At 45.7% G+C, this 19,355-nt stretch overlaps 1 protein-coding gene across 1 annotated transcript; it reads right to left on the bottom strand.

Annotated features, from left to right (window-relative positions):
• Positions 1-6,061: 6,061 nt before the first annotated feature.
• PDCL3 (phosducin like 3) lies at positions 6,062-12,975 on the bottom strand. The gene is made up of 6 exons (XM_064438980.1): positions 12,847-12,975; positions 11,343-11,472; positions 10,564-10,654; positions 9,782-9,925; positions 8,764-8,972; positions 6,062-6,510 (listed from the first exon to the last, which is right to left on the bottom strand). Exons 1-6 carry the CDS (start codon positions 12,850-12,852, stop codon positions 6,368-6,370), a joined length of 723 nt encoding a protein of 240 aa, XP_064295050.1. The 5' UTR covers positions 12,853-12,975; the 3' UTR covers positions 6,062-6,367.
• Positions 12,976-19,355: the final 6,380 nt, after the last annotated feature.

Raw genomic sequence — 19,355 nt, 5'->3', positions numbered from 1 at the left:
GCAAATGCTGTAACTTCTGCCTCCACAAGAAGCATCTTTGTGTTTAAGCTGTTCAACATACTGGAAGAAATATTACTTCTTATAGTAGATATATCGAACCAGAGGCTTACAAATATGCATAATTACATTCATCTCATTAACTGTCCATTAACATCTGTTACAAGGACCATTCTGCCTTAGATTATATAATTCTTTGCGTATTTAACATTTGAAGTGTTAAACAGAAACAACCTCAGAATTACTTGATAGCTTTCCTAACATTTTTTACCAAACCTCAATTCCTTCAGTCAGCTCTGTAAATTAAAATTAATCTGGTGAAGTCCTGAACAATTTGGCATGGTGTCAAAAGATGAAAGTTTAAAGAAGTCATATGAAAACAAGTCAGATCGTTCATCAGTCTCCCACACAAGCCTAGAGAGAGTCTCTTGCTGCTTGGATTTTCTTCTTTAATGGTTCTGTCTTCCAAAGAAGGGAATGAAGCCTCTCCCTGCATCACAAGAGCCATCTGCAAATAGACAGACCTAAGAAGTTCAATACTTTTCATAATTCTGTGAAGAGCTAAATACATCAATAAAATACTTTATGCCTCCTGCAATCCTTTGATGACTGAATTAGCTAAATGAGACTGAAAATGAGGAGTGATTTATAATGGGCTGTAATGAGAAAGGAGTTCAACTGCCTTCTGAACAATTGACAGGGAATTGATTAGTTTTAGCAATGTAGTGATTTGAAAGAACGGAGAAGGGAAAGCATTACCCTTTGATCTCAGTGAGACCAAAGTTTCTTTAGACATGATCTGATCCCAGCAAGTACATGGCAAAAGGTTCATATAATGGTGCTTTTCTTTACCCTCTTCACAAAACAAAAGCTAGTTCAAACTAAGTTACTGAGGTTTGTATTAGAAGTCTCATTTCCAGTTGGTACACAGCCCATGAAATAGGAAACTTCCCTAGATTTCCAGACACTAATGACAGATTATTGTGAACACAAGTTGATAATACAGGAATAAAAAATATACCTTATCTTTCATGGGAATTGCTGTAGATCAGGCTTATTCTCTTCCTGAACTCTCTAAAAGACAAATATTTATATCCAGATGTCATGCTAACTTATGGCCTTAAGATCAGGAGCTTATTCTGTACCCCGATCCAGCAGAGCTGGAAGCACTTACCCAGCTTTATCATTGTGAATCATCTCATCTAAGCTAAACTGCTTCCAGCAGTAAGGCCAACCAGACAGCCACCTGAGCGTATTTGGGAATGGAGGTGATGGGCCAGACCCAAAGAGGAGGCAGGTGAGGTGGAACTGAGCCCTGGGAAAGGGGGATCTAACCAAACGAGGTACAGCACAGCACAGGTATTCAAAGGACACTCCTTCATTTCACCTCCTGCGATCACAGTCCTGCAGACACTTCTGCCTACATGCAGGCTCCCAGCCACGGTGGGATTAAGTACCTGGAGAACTGGCAGTTTAACATGTCCCTCCGTGGCCTTGCCCTGCTTGCACAACACCTGGCTCTCTCTCTGCATGTGAAGTGGGTGTAAAACATTACCCTTCAGGTTTGGCAGGGTTTAGTGAGTGCAGACTGTGAGTGCAAGCAGGTCTGGTAAAGGAAAAACAGAGTGGTGACTTATTTGGATCAGGACAGACTGCTATGAACTAACGTGGCTGCTTGCATAACCTGAGTAAGCAGCAGACTTCAGACCTCTACCGTGAAGAAAACACTTTTTATTACTAGTGATTCACTTCCATTTCACACAGAAAACTCCAGAGTGACTGTCCACTAATGGCAAATCATCTGCTCCCATCTATGGCCCAGGATTAGGATGACTTTTTTTTTCCTCCTCACCTGCTGGCACTGCTGCAGTGTGGGATGAGTCAGGGATGCTTTCACAGTGGTACACAGAACAGTAACTCATACAAGCCTCAGCACTGTTTACAGGGTCACTGCCTCTGATTTCTCCCATGATAGCTGACAGAAAGACCCTTCTCGCACCAGTGAGAAGCGAGCATTGATCTGACACTAACTACTGACAGGCTGCAAAAATATTGCTAGTGCATTTAGCAACAGTGCCCCAAATCTTTGCAAATGAGAGTTCAGGCTCTCCAATTATTTTTCTTCTATTATATGGCCTCATTCTGCTACGTATATTAACTGGCTGTTTTGATTTCCTATTTAGCAGTCAGCTTCCTTTTAAGCTAAAGCTCTTTTCCTTTAACTGTGTGCTTCCATAGCTTCTGCTCTGCTGAAAGGTTAAACAGATCTCATTATCCATTTCCTGCAGAGACCTAATTTCTACAAAAGGCCTTGAGCAGGGCAATATGATTGGCAAGAAAGAGAATAAGATTACAAGCTGTTTTCATACTTAGACAAATACCGAGAAGCACAGAGACCATTTAAAATGATGCTCCACATGGGTCTCAGCAGCTGGGCAGAACATTCAGCCTTTTCTGGCTTGCGATTATTTTCACATCTGCCCCTTTCAGCACAGCACCTGCCAATGGCATCTCCCAATGTGTCAACACATTAAGCAGCTCTGGACAAAAGACAGTACAAGTCAAACTTTGTCTCCATCTCTCCTGAATTGTTATATGCTGCTCAATGATGCCTGTGAAATGGCAAGGCCTTGCTGTAGTCCTGACAGACAGCAGGGAGCAGGCCAGAAGAGGAGGCATTCTCCCACTCCCCCACCATCTCCTGGGCAGGCCTTGTTCACCCCTTGTAGAAGATACACATAACTACTACCTAGGGGTGCCATAAGTGTCATTCACAGGCATGAGGTATCTGGATCACCACAGCTGAGCAGCTTGGGGCAACCAGATGCCTATACACAGCCCTCATCACCTTCAGGAGCTCAGTCCTCTTGGTGGTCCCAGAGCCCACAAGACCCATTAGACTCTGTACAAAAAAAAAGGGGTGGGGGTGGGAGGCAGCTGTGGTTTTCTTTAAAGACCCTGCTGGAGGAGAAGACTGTGATTGAAACAGCTCAAAGTCCCACTGCCCCCTTCTTTTTATCCAAGGTTTTATCACACCACATGCCAAGGGCATCAGCATTTCAGTTCAACTCTCACTTCGGCCTGAGGGGCTACAACCTGCACTGAGGCCGTGCCTCATTCACCAGGCATGAGCCCTTCTGGTGAGGGGACACCATCCCATGTAAGATGGCTTAGTTTTCAGATTAGGGAAGAAGAATCACTGTGCCACCGTGGGTAGGAGCAAGGGGGAAACCTTTGAGGAATACTTGCAGAGTTTCTGGAGTAGAGGGCTTAAGCATCCTCTTTCCAGGAGGGAGTTCAAGCCACATACCCTAAGCTGGGAGCTGCTGGCTAAGGTCCTTTCAAGCTGGTATGGTCTGGTCACAAGATGCACTCAGTCCTTCACCTTTCTCTGTTGATTAGCTCTAGCAGGTCTATGGTTAGTATCGTAGGGATGTCTGTCTGTCTTTGAAACACCAGTCTCCTGATTGAACAAGCTTTGGATCAAACTGGACAATAGTCCTCCTCTGTAGTTATTCTGGCTCAAGGTCTTGCTGCCCGTGCAGCAAGAACAGAGGGCTGCCCTGGAGCCAGTCAAGCACTGGAACAATTTGAGGAGTCTTCATCCCTGGATGTTTCCAAGATCCCACAGGACAGAGCCCTCAGTAACCCCATCCAAATGCAGTAGTTGTCCTGCTTTAAGCTCCTCTCCTGCTGTGGTCCATGAATCATCAATGGTCTAGAAGACAGTGAAGGGGCAGCTTACTATTCTGCCTCCATAGAGGCACTGAAGTGGGAGACAATAAGAGGGAATCATACAAGTAAAAAAAGTATCCAAAGCATTGCCTACTTTTTAAATTAGATTTCAGATTGAAGTTGTCACAGCAGCTATACAAGATGGATTGCAGATTCCACCTCCCCTTCCCAGAAGGTTTGATAAAGTTTAAATTAGAAACGAGTTGGGAAGAGTATGGCAGCTCTATCTGCATCAGCAATCCAGACAGCAAAACAGCAGCAGATCTAGAGGGAGAGACTGAGGATGTGACATCCAGTCTACACACATTTCAGAGGGCCTTATTTCAGGTTAGCTTTAGCCTAGCTCTTTGGACTGACTTTCCCTTTGGGGGCTGCTCCTCTAGCTTGCTCCAAAAGGAACCAGTCCTTGTGGTCAGAGGTCACAAAGTACAGTCAAATGAGGACAAGCAAAGTGGTGGACAGACGGCTGACCCTGAGCCAGCACCATGCCCTTGGGGCCAAGAAGGCCAATGGTATCCTGGGGTGCATTAAAAGCAGTGTGGCCAGCAGGTCGAGAGGGGTTATCCTCCCCCTCTACTCCACCCTAATGAGGCCACATCTGGAGTGGCTCGAGCAAGTCCAGCAGAAAGTTACCAATATGATCAGTGGGCTGGCGCATCTCCCTTTTGACGAAAGGCTGAGAGACCTGGGTTTGTTCAGTCTGACAAGAGAAGGCTGAGGGGGGAATCTTATCAATACTTCTAAATATCTGAAGGGTGGGTGTCAGGACGAGGGGACTGGACTTTTTTCAGTGGTGCCCAACGACAGGCCAAGGGGCAATGTGCACAAGTTGGAACACAGGAAGTTCCACCTCAGTAAGAGGAAAAACTCCTTCCCTGTGAGGGTGCCAGCGCAGTGGCACAGGCTGCCCAGGGAGGGTGTGGAGTCTCCTTCCCTGGAGACATTCAAAACCCGCCTGGATGCATTCCTGTGCCCCCTGCTCTGGGTGTGCCAGCTCAAGCAGGGGGGTTGGACAAGATGATCTCCAGATGTCCCTTCCAAACCTTGCCATTCTGTGAAAAAGATAAGCAAAATATGCAGTACAGGCTTCTACAGAGAGTTGTCCTCTTACTAGATTGTAAGAAGTTGTAGGTAAGTACAGAAAAGCATCAGGTCTGATAGCATTTTGAAGAGTCCAGTATCAAAAGAAATGTGGTGCTATGTATAATACTACTACTCAGGATTTATCAGCTTGTGAGCTAAGTGTAGCAGAATACTTTTACAGTGTTAATGTTTTAGTTATTTTGCCAAATAACACTACAAAAGAGAAAAGAAATGAGACTTAAGTGACACCAGTCACTAGATCTCAGAGAGGAAACTCTCCATCAGGATCTTACAACAGCACCTTAAGTTTAAGGAACAGTTATTTGTTGTTTGAACTACACACTGATTTGATTGGGGAGGCAGAGTGCAGGAAACATGCTTAGAAGTTGCTATGAACTAATACAAAACTAAAAAAAAATGCTGCTTATTGAGTGTTGCATTCTGTACCATCCACCCACATAATCCATCAGCAATATAACAAAATGTCCTTGGGGCAGCCTTGTTAGCAAAAGCTCTTGGAGCTTGTTAGCCCAAGCGTAGACAAATTGAAAGCATAGGCGGACATTAAATCCAACCCAAAATAAGCAAGCACCTCTAAGTGTCAGCAGATCTATAATTAAGGTGGTATTTTAGTTCATTCTCTTCTAAGGCCTCAATTTTTATTACTGCACCTAGAAGAAGGAAGGCTTTAATACAGAAAGGCATCAGGTCTTCAAACATGATTTTTCCCTCCCATTTGGCAATGGCAGTACTGTAGCAACACATCAGACTTCTGATCTTGTGAAAGAAGTCAGCAGTTTCAGACTCGAGCACCACCATCTTGAATTTTCTTTCCCAGTTAGCAGCTAAGATGGTGTGGGAAGCTCAGTCCCTGCGAAAGGCAGACTACTGCTGCTAAATGGAAGGGGGTTCTGGACTCAGCAGGTTCTAAGAGATGCTGGCCATCACTAAGGCCTCTCTCAAGATATCTGGGGTCCCAGCTCATGGCCTCATGCCAGCCCCACTCCACAAAGGACCACACGCCACCTTCACATCATGGGTCACCTCCCCTAACTCTCCATGCAGTCCAGGCTATTGGACATTCATGCACAATGGGCTAAGAGAAGGCCCAGCTAAGTGGTATAACCAATTGTTTAAGACCAGCTATTTAGATTTGATTTACATAAGCTTGTCAAAACCAGTGCACTTCATATTTCAGATTTTTTTAAGTAGTCAGCAATTTAATAAGAAAATAATAACAAGAGACCTGTTTCTACTGATGTCTATATTTTAAAAACTGTCAAGTAATATTTACTCAGACTTCACAATATAAAATGTCTTTCAGAATCTTAAGTGAAGCTGCAATAAGGTTCGTTCGTTGGTTTGTTTTGTTTTTTGTTTTTTTTTTTTTTTTTGAAGAAACTTTGTTAATTTCTAGAAGTTTCTAGACAAATGGCTGTCTTGAAATACTGCCCTTCTGGGGCTCAGCAAGATCTTGATGAGTGTCTCCAGTGCTCTAGATGGGAACACTGGCTACAAGTGTACTGTATCAATCTTGATGCCGATGCTGGAGTTAGTCATCCTCTGAGTCACTCTCCCCCCTGGCTGGCACACACGCCCTGATTGAGGACATGAGCTGGTCCTGGATCTGCTTCCTGGGGTTCTCCTCGAGGTCTGTCTTGACGGCACCTGACTCCGAAATCTTCCACTCCAATTCTGTGCAGAGCAAAACAGGAGAGCCATGAATGCAGGGGAACAAATTGGAAAAAGCCCACCCTTGCTTCCCCACCTAACTTCTGTTACCACCCTGCCATCACCAAAACTAGAGCTGTGCTCTATTCCTCCATCTCCTATTGCAGCCCCAGGTCTCAGCCCCTGCCCTGTCTCCCACACCCACTCCAGCCATATTCCTCCCTTCACGGTCACTAGTGCTGGCACAGGTTTTGGCACAGGGTGCAGAGCTCAGAGTACTGCTCTGCAGCCCACCAGTGGCATCTGTGCATCCCCTACAACCAGGAGTACAAAAGAGGCAACTGATGCAGAGCAGCAGCTTTAGATGAGGCAGCCCTCCTAGTGGGAGTGAATCTCACCTCCTTCAAGCCATACAAGGGCAGAAAATGGGTTTACACATGTACTGCTGGTGGAGGAATACTGCACGTGCTACAGCTGTTTGCAAATACCAAGCTAATCACAGTCAGAAAAGGCAGGCAATCAATTTGCTGAGGGGCAAAAAAAATTGTAGCAATTCTATTTACATATCTGAATTATAGGTATTTATCAGGGATGTACTTTGTAAATGCAGTTCACCTCTTTCCTACTACACCATGCACTGATTATTAGTTCCTTAGCAAGACAGTAAGAGACTCCACCACCAGTAGTAGGCCTATTACTATATGGACCCAAATTGGATTTCTTCCTAGAAGTGGTAGAAAGTCAATATAACACATTGAGTTGAAACCTTTCTCCTAGTCCTGCTGGCAACCCTATCATTAAATCTAATTTCCTTCAGACATTACAGAGTAATGAATACTACCTCACACCTCCTTTCATCTCCAGTGGAAGACACCTAGGCTTAGGGTGGAAGGAAGGAATAAAACAAGGTGCAGAATTTCAGTGCCCAGCTTTCTGTGATGACGGAATGAAGCTGGCTCAGCCACCTTTGGACCCCTCCAAATTTATGTACTAAAATGGGAGAAAGCTAACTCTAACTGTACGTTCTCCTACCAATGCTCACTTCAGTCCATGATTAGTTAATTCCTGAGGTTAGACCTAGCTGTCCTCAAATCAGCGATCTCCTTGGTGAGCTCTTCCCTTTCTGACAGTTGAAGGCAGGAGAGCATTTTCTACAGCTCATGCTCAAGGTAACATGTACACTTCAGGGTTTTAGTTGAAAAAAAACCACAAAACTCTTTGCATCCTATCCCAGTAGAAGCAGTGACATCATTCAGCAGGGTCCTTGAATTGCTGCTTAAGTGTGGTTCACTTCAGATAAAGACGCCCTTAAGTCTGACCTTGGAAAAGCTTGAAGGCATCTGGACCAATATGCCTACTCAGAAAGCTGATGAGTATCCTTTTAACTGAAGTAAAATCCACTAGGTTACATCCGAGTTGCATTTGCCTCCTAAGAGCCTTTTTCACTGCTGACCTCTGCATCCCAAACCAACCATCTCCAAACAGCAGCTTCTACTGAGGAGCCACAGTGCTCTGCAAGACCTGCATCTCCACCCTCATCTCCTGAAGCATGTCATGCTGATGAGGCTGCATGACCCAGCCTGCCTCCAGGCTGCTGAGATGGGCAAGGAGAAATAGGTCTAGGCAAAACCGTTCCCTCCAGGAAAGGTAACAGCCTCTCCCCAAAGAGCCTTGTGCCCCTTGAACCACTGAGGCAGGAGCATAACATGCTGCCATCTCCAGGAGATGGCAAGAGGAAAAGGATGTCCAATTTCAAGCTAGCAGCCCCATTTGGGCAAAAGGACAGACTCCCTTTAAATGTTAATAAAGATCAAAGCCTGCATGTGAGGAAAGTAGGACAGACCAATATACACCATTGCCTTGAAAATGAAGCAAGAAGCCCTACAATGCGATAGGCAAGCACCAGTTATCAAGTGCACAAATTTATCAAGTAACCAAGGGCACAGTCAGTCATTCAGGCACAAGAGCCCCAAAGAACGTGCATGGGTACTATTTACCCTTTAATATATTCAGGAAAATTTGTTTCACCCACAGGGTGTGAATACTTGCACACACAAGATAAATATCTATATGTTGGCCTACTCAGCCACTCACTGCTTTTACAAGATAGCCTTAGTCGCATGTTCTTGAGCCATAAGGGTGCAAAAAAAAAAAAAAGCAAAAACCAAAGTAATATGATTTTTCTGTACCTCCCTTCTCCTCCTAAGCCTCACTTTTCTCATTCCCAGCAAAACAGTTTTGCTTTTCCTTTGGAAGACCAGAGGTGCAGACACTTACCATCCCTTGTCAGGTTCATGCCACCAAACACCAAAGGCCCAATGAACTGAGCTTTGATGTCTCCCTCCAGGTAGACAAATATCGTAGGCAGGTTCTTATCAGGGTAGTTGGGAATGCAGGTTGTAGAGATAGCTTTGATGAATTTCACATCTCTGAACTTCCTTGCAAGCCCACTCAAATGTTGATTTATTAAGGCACAGAGTGGAATTCTGTGAAGAACAGCAACAGACAAATTAGACAGTAATCTGCTCCAGAAGAAAGGTCAGAAGTATCAGCTCAATGAGTAGCCCTTATGGAAAGACAAATGTACCAGAAGCAACTCCTGAACACTTTTGTTGTCCACTACTCCAGTATTTGAAGGAAGTCAGCATCACCGGTTTTGGTGGGTTGTGGGTTTTTTTGTTTTAGGGAATCAGCAATACAACCTGCCTCTCTGTCATACAAAGAAACTGGTTTATGAAGATATGATATTTACAAATTGCATGAGCAAGGGCAAAACAGAAAGGAAAGCAGCTCCTGCAAGAAAGTATGCAAGTGATAATAAAAACCTGTGAGGCAGAGACAACGAACAAAATCAAGTATTTCTAACCCTTTCCAGAAAATTCTAGCAACTTATCAGACCTTTTTGACCAATTTTTCCATCATGCTGACAGGACCAAAAACCTTGTTCCCTCCATTTTTATGCCTCTAGAAACCAGGCTAAAGACACACAGTGATCCTTCTAATGCACAGCCCCTCACACTTTATCCAGAATAATTTCCAAAGCTTGGATATTTCAGTGACAGCAGCTACCTATATGGTGGCTGTACGGTACAACTCACACGGTCCTGTACAGATGCATAAAAAAAGCCACTTGTTTCAGCAGTCTTGAGTCAACAGCAATGAAATTACTAGTTCAATTTTTTATTTCTTAGAACTCCAGAATCAGCTCCTTAATTTCCACAATAACTACACAATTGTCTAGAGTATTTCCAGCTATTGACAGTGAAAGGTTTAAAGGTTAGAAACAAATTCTTACCCTTGTTTGTAGAGGTGCAGGACTACCCATATACCTTTTCCAGCTTTCGTAACCTCTTGAACATAATCTTTTCCTGAAATCTCCAAAACTTCCCCAAATTTGTTCTTCATTTGAGCTGCTTTCATTTCTGCTAACCTTTGCTGCCTGAACAGCAAGGAATGGGAAAGAGATCTTGAGAATAGATACATTTTTTGACTGAACAGCATTTAAAGGAGCTTGTTGAACCCTAGACTTCAGAGACATATTACAAACTTCTTCAAACCCCAGAGCAACAAAAGCAAGCTGACATAGTCAATAGATGCTCTTATATTTGCATCACAAGTTAAAACCACAACATGCAAGTTTCATGATGTGCTGCCCCCCTCCCATTTCTGCCCTCAGCAGACACTACTCTACCAAACTAAACGGCAGAAACTGCGAGAGATGATAGAGATAAAGGGATAACAGAAAAATCAACACTGTAATTATGTAAATCTGCAGCACTTTAATCTCATTCATGTAAAAACTAAGAAATCTTGGAGGTGATTTTCAAAGCTCTCAGAATCCCCAGCCATGCACTCAGCAAGCACACATTATCTCTGCAAAACTAGGTTGTAGATAAAGGACACTGAATTCACACCCAGTTATCCTATTAAAGACACTTAGAAGCTCTATGAGAGACCCGAAACACAGCCCACTTTTTCTATCATCAGGCCTAAAAACATCTTCAACAATATCTGACAGCACGTAAAAGAAAAGACCTCCAATTTTCATTAAAGCTAAATTCTGCATGCTGCTCTGACCTGTACATTTCAATAGCTTTCTCATCTTCCTCATTGAATTCATCTTCATTCTCTTCTAGCTCTTCCAGAGTCATGTCCTCGTAAGTTTTCACTAGAATGGAAGAAACATCAAATTACCAAAAAGCTTGCTCCAGGATTAAAACTCATCAGCTTTTATTAGTTCAACCGAATTTATTTACTTTAAGGACAGATTAACTGTGGGAAATACAGCTTTTTTTGAATTATTATTGTTACTGGATTTTTAGAAAGTATTATGCACTTCAGACACATAGATAGAAAGACAGTGATGTAAAGGACTCAAGAGATGAAGGCTGCCTAGACTAGCACAGGTGTACCTGCACTAGCTTTCAAGTTTGGTGGCTGCAGCAGAGACACACCTAACACACGCGCGCGACATGGCAGGGATGCCTGAACAACAGAGGAAAAAAACATACAACAGGTACGTCACGAGACACTTTTACTTGCACATTCACATGGTAGGCCCCCTTCACATTGTTTTTATTTCAGTTTTCAAACTTTTAGTTCTATAAGAATATGGAGCTGCCATCAAGAACAAAGCTTTTCTGTACTGGAAGAATCCATGTGTTCAGGAAAGTATGTGTGATACCAATAACACCCTAGACAAGAAGCAGCTTTGGTATCCCGGACAGACTTGGAAAAGGACACATTGCTTTACAGGCATACAAACATTACTGCTAGCCATTTCTTTGTACAAGCTTCCCCCAGGAGCCATTACAAGACCTGTCCTGCTGCTTCTGCCCAAGTGGCTGATCACTCACCAAGAGACTTCTGAATGATGGCAAGCTGCTCCTCTTCCTTTGCACGCTCCTGTTCCTCCAAGTTTTCCTTTGGAGGAAGGATACCCTTCTTGCGCAGGATGTCATTCCACTCTGTGTCTTCATTTGGGTCCTAGAACAGAACAAAGAAATGGATAATGTGCATTCAAGGTAAACTTTACCAATTCCACAACTTAACACAGGCAAGTTTTTCAAGAGACACAGAACATGGCTAGAACTGGTAACTGTCTGGATGGCACCAGAAAGTCAGTGTGCATCCTCCTGATGCTGAGGCTTCTTTGCAGCCCCAGACCAGTACCCTGAAGAGTGACTTCATTTTATTCCATCCCACTCATAGCATGTACAGGAGGTCTTAGTGGGGTACAAAAAACTTGAAGCACTGTAACAATCGTTGCAGCCCTCACAAGGTGAAAGGAAAGGGAAGGAAATCAGCTGGGTGACAGGGAAGCACACTAGCCACAGTGCTCACATACAGAGCCTCAGCAGAGCACCAGGCCACCAGATCAGTGGTCGTTGCATTGGGAAAGCGCTGGTGAGAAGACACATACGTGCCAGCCTTGCAGACTTAGCTCTGGATATCTTAGTAGATTCAAGTCAGTGTGACTACACAAGTGCTTAGAGAAGCAAGCACAGTCTCTGCCAGGCAAACCCATTGCTAGGGAATCCGATCTAAATGCATGCCTAGGCTGTTCTTGAAAGCTAAAAAGCAATTTTACTGCAAAACAGTCGCAATAATCCTGCAAAACAAGGTTAACAGGCACCCATGTATTGAGATACTCAAAAGCTTTTCCAAGTTAAACAGCAATTTTATTTTTTTAAATAAATAAAAATTCTGTGATAAGCACTCACAGGCTGATTTAGGTTCCTTCCTGACTTGACCTAAGTTCACTTTGAAAACTGAATATAACACCTACTGCTTTGCTATGGCTTGTATCAATACAGCTTACACCAGGTCTCTCCAAGACCCTATCTCTTCTCTAGACCAAAACACAGTACTTCTGGACTACAGGGGGGGAATAAGGGAAGAAAACAAAGTAGCACAACAAAAACCACACCAGATTACTTTTTTTTCCCCCGATTGTGGTCATTTTTCCCCTCGACACAGCACTTCCCAGCATCTACTGTCGTTTATCAACATACTGATGAAGTGCCTAAAACACCCACCCGCCCATCTGCTTACTACAGTTGTGGAATAAATTCCGTACTTGGAAAAAACCCAACAAACGACCACAAAACCAATGCACGGAGCTTCATAACACGACCGCCACACGACAGACGCCTCCACCCCCCAGAAAGGCGGATGAAACCGGGCTCCCACCCGCCGCCCCCCGGGGCGCTCAGCCGGTGAGGGCGGCCCACAGCTGCCGGCGGGGCCGGAGGCTGCCCCGGTGGCCGCGGCCAAGGCGCGGGGCCCGGGCACGGCCCCGGCTCGCCGCCCGGTGGGGCTCCCCCTGCAACACCGGCCGCACAGGGGCCGGGTGCCCACCTGCATCCTGTCCCCGGTGCCGCGGCCCGGGTCCGGGTCCGGTCAGCGGCGGCGCTGGGCAGGGCCGGTCCCGGCGTGCGCGGCGCGGCCGGAGGAGGCGGCGCTCCTCGGCGGGGTAGGGGCGGCACCGCCGCCGCTTCCCGTACCGCCTAATAAGGCCGGTGCCGGCGGCGCGGCGCGGCCTGGGCCGGTGGCAGCTGCCGCGGGGAAGCGCCCCGTTCGGAAAGCAGCGGCGTCAGGGCGCTCCGGCTAGATGCGTTCCCGGGTTTCAGCTCTTGCTGTGGGGATTTTTTTTCCTCCTCCTTCTGCTCCTCACCCTCAGCATTTCCCGTAACCGCCACTGTGCCGGTTTTCAAAAGGTCCGCGTCCCCCCGCTGCATCTGCGCGGGTCCGGCCCCTGATCCTAACGGGGTGATCCCACTTCCCTTCCCCGGCAGGGCGCCCCGGGACGCACACCGTGAAGAGCAGCGTGATTTACAGAATCACAGAACGGCAGGGGTTGGAAGGGACCTCTGGAGATCACCTTGTCCCACCCCCCTGCTTGAGCAGGGACACCCAGAGCAGGGGGCACAGGAACGCGTCCAGGCGGGGTTTGGATGTCTCCAGGGAAGGGACTCCACAGCCTCCCTGGGCAGCCTGTGCCGCTGCGCTGGCACCCGCACAGGGAAGTTTTTCCTCTTACTGAGGTGGAACTTCCTGTGTTCCAACTTGTGCCCATTGCCCCTTGGCCTGTCGTTGGGCGCTATTGAAAGAGTCCAGTCCCATTGTCCCGACACCCACCCTTTAGATATTTATAGGTACTTAGGAAATTCCCCCTCAGCCTTCTCTTGTCAGACTGAACAAACCCAGGTCTCTCAGCCTTTCGTCAAAAGGGAGATGCTCCAGCCCCCTGATCATATTGGTAGCTCTCCGCTGGACTTGCTTGAGCAGTTCCCTGTCCTTCTTAAACTGGAGGGCTCAAAACCGGACACAGTACTCCAAACATGGCCTTACCAGCGCAGAGTAGAAAGGCAGAATCACCTCCCTTGACCTGCTGGCCACACTGCTTTTAGTGCACCCCAGGATACTGTTGGCCTTCTTGGCCACAAGGGCACGGTGCTGTCTGGTCTTCCCCTGCCATGGCCTTCGCTGCTCCCCGTCCCCCTGCTGCAGGCAGGAAGGTGTGGGTGCCTCATGGAGCAAGCCCGGGGGCTGACAGGCACCAGTCCCTTCTGCAAGCAGCCACAGCAGGTGCCAGGTCGTCCCTGGGCCTGCAAGCAGCCAGCCCTGCCTGCCACCCCACAAGGGCTTCTGGATGGGTTTCATATAAAGGTTGTTCATGTAAGTCATGAGGCTGTGTGACCCCAGCAGGGCTCTGTGAGCTGCGGCCCTGCCCAAAGGCCACCTCAGCAGGGCTTTAACGCAAGTATTGTTCATCTGGAGAGGTGCCCCCTACCCTCACACCCCTCAAACCAACATCAGCTGAGAAACAATGCAGGGTGTAAGCCATGGACGGCAGCGGAATTCCTGCCTCACTTCCAGGCAGCACAGCCTTGCAGCCGGCACAACCTAAGAATCCTTTCCTCATCCCCACACTATATTGTCACCATCAGAGCTCAGCCAAGGTTGCAGTGCAGCTCTGCTCTTACCTTGCCCCTTCTATCATTGTTTCAGCAGCACAGCGAGGGATACAAAATCATGTCCTCTAAAAGGAGCCTGCTAAACTTGCCCTGGAAAAGTTACACAGCGGACAGCAAAACAAGGAATTAGATATCAGATGGAAAAACATGTAACATATTCTACAACTTTTGTTTCAGAAGTTAAAAATAAACAGGGATCTACTTCCTAGCATTCCTTTCTCACCTGTGAAGCAATCAGGCAGAGAGAGAAAGTGCATTTTCTGTGCGTTAGCCATGCTGAAATGAGTTCATGGGCAGCCTTGCAATGTGGTGGGAGAGCTGTGAGCCCCTCTCCTTCTGCCCAGCCCCAGGTCACTTGTCCTTGTTCAACCCCGAGCCTGTGTAGGGCACACAGGGGAGGCAGCGTAGCCGTGACATGTGGGATCCCAACCAGGCAGGGTGCCGAGCTGGGGATGGCCTCATGTCCTCATGCTACTGTAAACCTGAATGTATAAAGCAAACTGGGCACCATCATAGAAACACCCCAAATAAATTGTCCGCCATGGGGAACGCTTCCCTAGGAGTGTCCAAATACAGTCAATGAGTTCTGGGACTCTCCTCTGCCTTAGTTTTTCTCTGTAACTCTTCCCTTTCCCCCTCACTGAGTCTTTTTTTGTCTGTTTGTATTTCATATCCTGCTTTATTTTCCACTGGCTTCTCTCCTTTTTCTTTCAAACCTACATTATCTGTTCATATCAGACATAATTATCAGTACTTCAAATATTGTTAGGATTGGGCCATAACCCAATTACAAGAATTACAAGAATTTTTAAAATTATCTTTCCATTTTTACCTTTCATTTTATATTTGAGTCTGCCTTAAAGCACCACTCAAAAAACACTGAGAAGTGAGTCAAGTATGGCAACCCCAATGCATTTGGGACCAACACCTGTCATGGTTTAGCCAGCAGCTCAGCCCCACACAGTCGCTCGCTCACTCCCCACCAGTGGGATGGGGGAGAGAACCAGAAGGGTAACACTTGTGGGTTGAGATAAGAACACTTTAATAATTAAAAAATAAAATTAAAAAAGCAATGGAAAGGAAAACAATGAGAGATACAAAACCCAGGGAGGAGGGGAAGGGGGAATGAACCGCCAAAACAAACCACATGTGACACAGCCACCTGCCAACCCGACACCACACCTCCCCAAGCCCCAAACTGCCCCCCCTTCATATACTGGTCACGGTGTCACATGGTATGGATTGAACACCCCATTGGCCAGTCGGGGTCAGCCGCCCTGCTGTGGCCCCGCCCCTCCCAGCCTCCCCCCGCCACGCGGCAGAGCGCGGGAAGCTGGAAAGGTAGCCGACCCCCACAGTGAGGAGAATTAACCCCTTCTCAGCCAAAACCAGCACAACACCCCATTCCCTGAAAATGGGCACTTCTGCCCTTCCAAAGAATTGAGCAGACCTTGTGCTTTCTTCTCAAAGACATGCAGCAGAGGAGAAAAGGGAAGAGGCCCACTCCCACCTACCCCTCCTTTTACACTCTAAAGCACAATAAGATAAGATAAAGATGGTCAGCACACCCGCCCAGGAAGGGGCAGCCCAGCTCTGAGTCCTCAGAAAAACCCACACACACAACTTGCCAGCAGGCCTTAATATTGTGCTTGTTCTGGGCATGCAAAGAAACAACCGTCTCCGCTCCAACAAGGGCCTGAAATGGAAATTCAGAAACCCCATTATAACATGTTATAACATCATGGACATCCCGTTAGCACCCACATACCCTAAATATGCTGGGGCGCTTACCCTGTGCTAAGTCTGTTTTACTGAAGGGAAGGCACTGCCACCTTTTCTGCCTCTGAATTAAAAGAAATGGATAGCTGCATTTTGAGGGGACATCAGTCCTTATGGTGAGTATTCGGATGCGGGGACGGTGCCCCATGCCCATCTCCCAGGGCCCTGAGGTGGAGGAAGACTCAGCCTCACCATGCTTAGACTAAACATCCTTGTGGGAGAAGTGGCTGTCTGAGTGATAGATGGAGCCACAAATATAGATGATGTGAGACCTTTAAATCAGAAAGTAAAGGGCTACAGAGCCTTCTAGAAGGGCAGCATGTGAGCTAAAGTTTTCAGGATCACAGTTTTGGAGTCTTCTACAGGTGCTCCAAAGTCTTTTGGCTCTGACCCACAGTTAGTACCTGGCATGCAGAACCCAATGTTACCGAAAAACGCAGTAAAATCAGAAACAACTCTTTAACACCAATTTAGTATTAAAGAGCAGGCATTCTTTATTCACGGCGCCAGATGCACAGGGGATCGCTCCTCCTAACTTGCATACCTTACACACCTTTCCCATACAATTTATAGATCAAAAATTTACCTATTCATACATATTCATTATTGTCCTTTCTACTGATTGGTACAGACTTGCTCGTTCCACATGTAGATTACTGCGCAAACTCAGTTGTCTTCTTCTATTGTTCTCTTTTGAGTAGGTGGTATTACATGGGTCGGTGGTCCGTGGGTCGGTGGTCACGATCTCCCCCTGCCGGAATTACCTTTTACCCTTTTGGCTCTCAGTCCTGGCAATCCTGGCCAGTTTTCTCAGTCCACTACACAAAACTACATTTTGTCATCCTTTTCTGACAGAAGCACATTGTCTATTGTTTCGTTCACATTAATGATTACCTAGGGACTAAAATGCAGATCAAAGAATACACTGATTGTTACACTCTATATCCCCAGACTTAATGTCCAGTTGGATAGGGCTGTACAAGGAGTATAGCAACATCCATGGTTGGTTAATTCTATCACTCTGGTTACACCAAGGCTTAGCTGTGGGTGCTAGTTTTGCTGTATGAATGTTTTGTCAGGGCCTGGGCTTTCAGGAGGACCTGCTGGTTTACTAGTCATCTTCAGTGGCTGAAATACTATTCAGACCCATAGCTCTTGCATGTTACTGGTTGGAAACTATTTTGAACACCAGAAAAGAAACACAGAAAGAGAATGAGCAGAGTCTGTACAGTAATTTTTTTAAAAAGGTGCTCAGAAATATCCATTTGCCTTAGGTGAGGTTTTTGCCCAAGTGAACTGAAAGGAATGAGGCAAGGACCCTTGGCACCGGAACCACTCTGTTCCCACAGTAAACTCTGAGCCCCATCTGGGCAGAGAGTTACCAGAAGAGGGGGCAGAAGCCCAAATCTTAGGAGCAGCCCCATCACATAGTGGGGCTTGGACATAATGTGAATGAAGCATAACTCTCTCTGCCTAGGAGACACATAAAGCAATACACAGTTTCCACCCTCCCACCCAAATAAAAATACATAATATTTATAAATCACATTTCCCCTATGTAGTTTTTGTATCAAGCTACATCAGGAAAGGGAGGTCTGCTTTTACACATGCTGTACAGACAGAAATACTCCAGCCAGAGCGGGTGAGATCTGACAATATCACAGTGAGACTGAAATATAGCTGTAGCTCAGCCCTTGGAGATCACCTGACTCTTCCCCCCTCACCCCCCCAGGGAATTTGGTTCTGGACATCTATAATATATTGCTTCCTTTTCCCCCAAATCAGAGGTTAGAAGGAAAATGAACCACATGTGAGAATGACTCACTAATTGTCCAGGTGACCCACTGATGAGGAGAAGTTGCTAATAAAAGGTTCTGCCCCAGGGGTAGGGGGAATGATGTTTTGTGGTTTATGTGCCTTTGAATGCAGGCTGTAGCAGAGCACAGGCTAGGCAAAAATAAGAATTTTTGAAGGTAATGGGATATATTTATAATGCATAAGGAAAGAATTGGGGTTATGGTGGACTTTATTCTGTTTTGTAAGTTAGCTGCATTTGTAGCATAATATGTCTCTAATGTGATTGATCAGAGTATGAAAATTATTGTCTGATAATGTGGATAAAGAGTTACAGTTTAGTTTGCTTGGATTTTATTATGGGCTGGGATTTTTTTGTTCCCCTCTCCCAAATCTTATTCTGATTTTTCTTAAATATTTAAATCTCTTTGTAAAGACTATGCAAAACCCTTCCACATGTTAATCTAAAAATGAATGTTCTTGTATATTACAAACAGCTGTGCTGGAAGCTAACTGTCCTATTTACTCATAGATTAGAAATGTTATTTAAATGAGTATTTTGCCACTCCAATTGTAAGAGTACTCTAACTGGGCTGAATTTCCTTAATCTTGAATAAGTAGACAGTAATTTCTGTTCTTCAGTCTGCATTGTGCTGTCCAAGTCAATTATTCCTTTTCTTGGTGCAGAACACCTCTAGTGCTCTTACAGCAGCCAGAGAATATCCCTTGGGGCATTAATTTAGAACTTTGTATAAAAACATCTTGGAGTATTTTGGGTATAAGATGCTGTGGGCTGCAGGAATTGTTCAATTGTTATATTTAAAATGAAAGATCTAACTTGATAATGGAAGAAGATAGAATACAGATTCCTCTTGCAAGAAAAGGCAGGCTTGGCTTCAAGTTAGCTTTGAGGTAATGATGTTATAGTGTTTAAGAAAATCTTAGTGAAGACCCACTGTGCCTCAACCCCAGATATCTTCCAAGGAGCCAGGAAAAGTCTGTCTCCTTTCGAGCTCTTCATATCTATTTCAGTAAGCCTTTCCTGGCAGGTTGTCAGACCACTCTGGTTTTTACAGCAAGGTCTCTCTCCTGAAACGTAGGCTGTAAAAGAGTAGCAGTAGTTAAAGTCTTAGCTCTTCTCTTAATGAACTGTAGTATGTGGCTCACTCTTTCCTCATAAAAGAGCAAGATTCTTTCTTGGTGTGGAAGAACAGAAATTATAACCTTGTTGTTGTCTCCTCTTGCTATCAGTTAGCTGTAGCTGAAGTGCCTGGGTACTCTGAAAACCTCCAACCCTTTGTCTCCTCACCCGTCAGA

Source organism: Phalacrocorax carbo, chromosome 1 (genome assembly GCF_963921805.1).
Source record: "Phalacrocorax carbo chromosome 1, bPhaCar2.1, whole genome shotgun sequence".
Classification (NCBI taxonomy): Eukaryota; Metazoa; Chordata; class Aves; order Suliformes; family Phalacrocoracidae; genus Phalacrocorax; species Phalacrocorax carbo.
The sequence above is the reverse complement of the archived record's forward strand: the minus strand, read 5'-3'. Positions and strand labels throughout refer to the sequence as shown.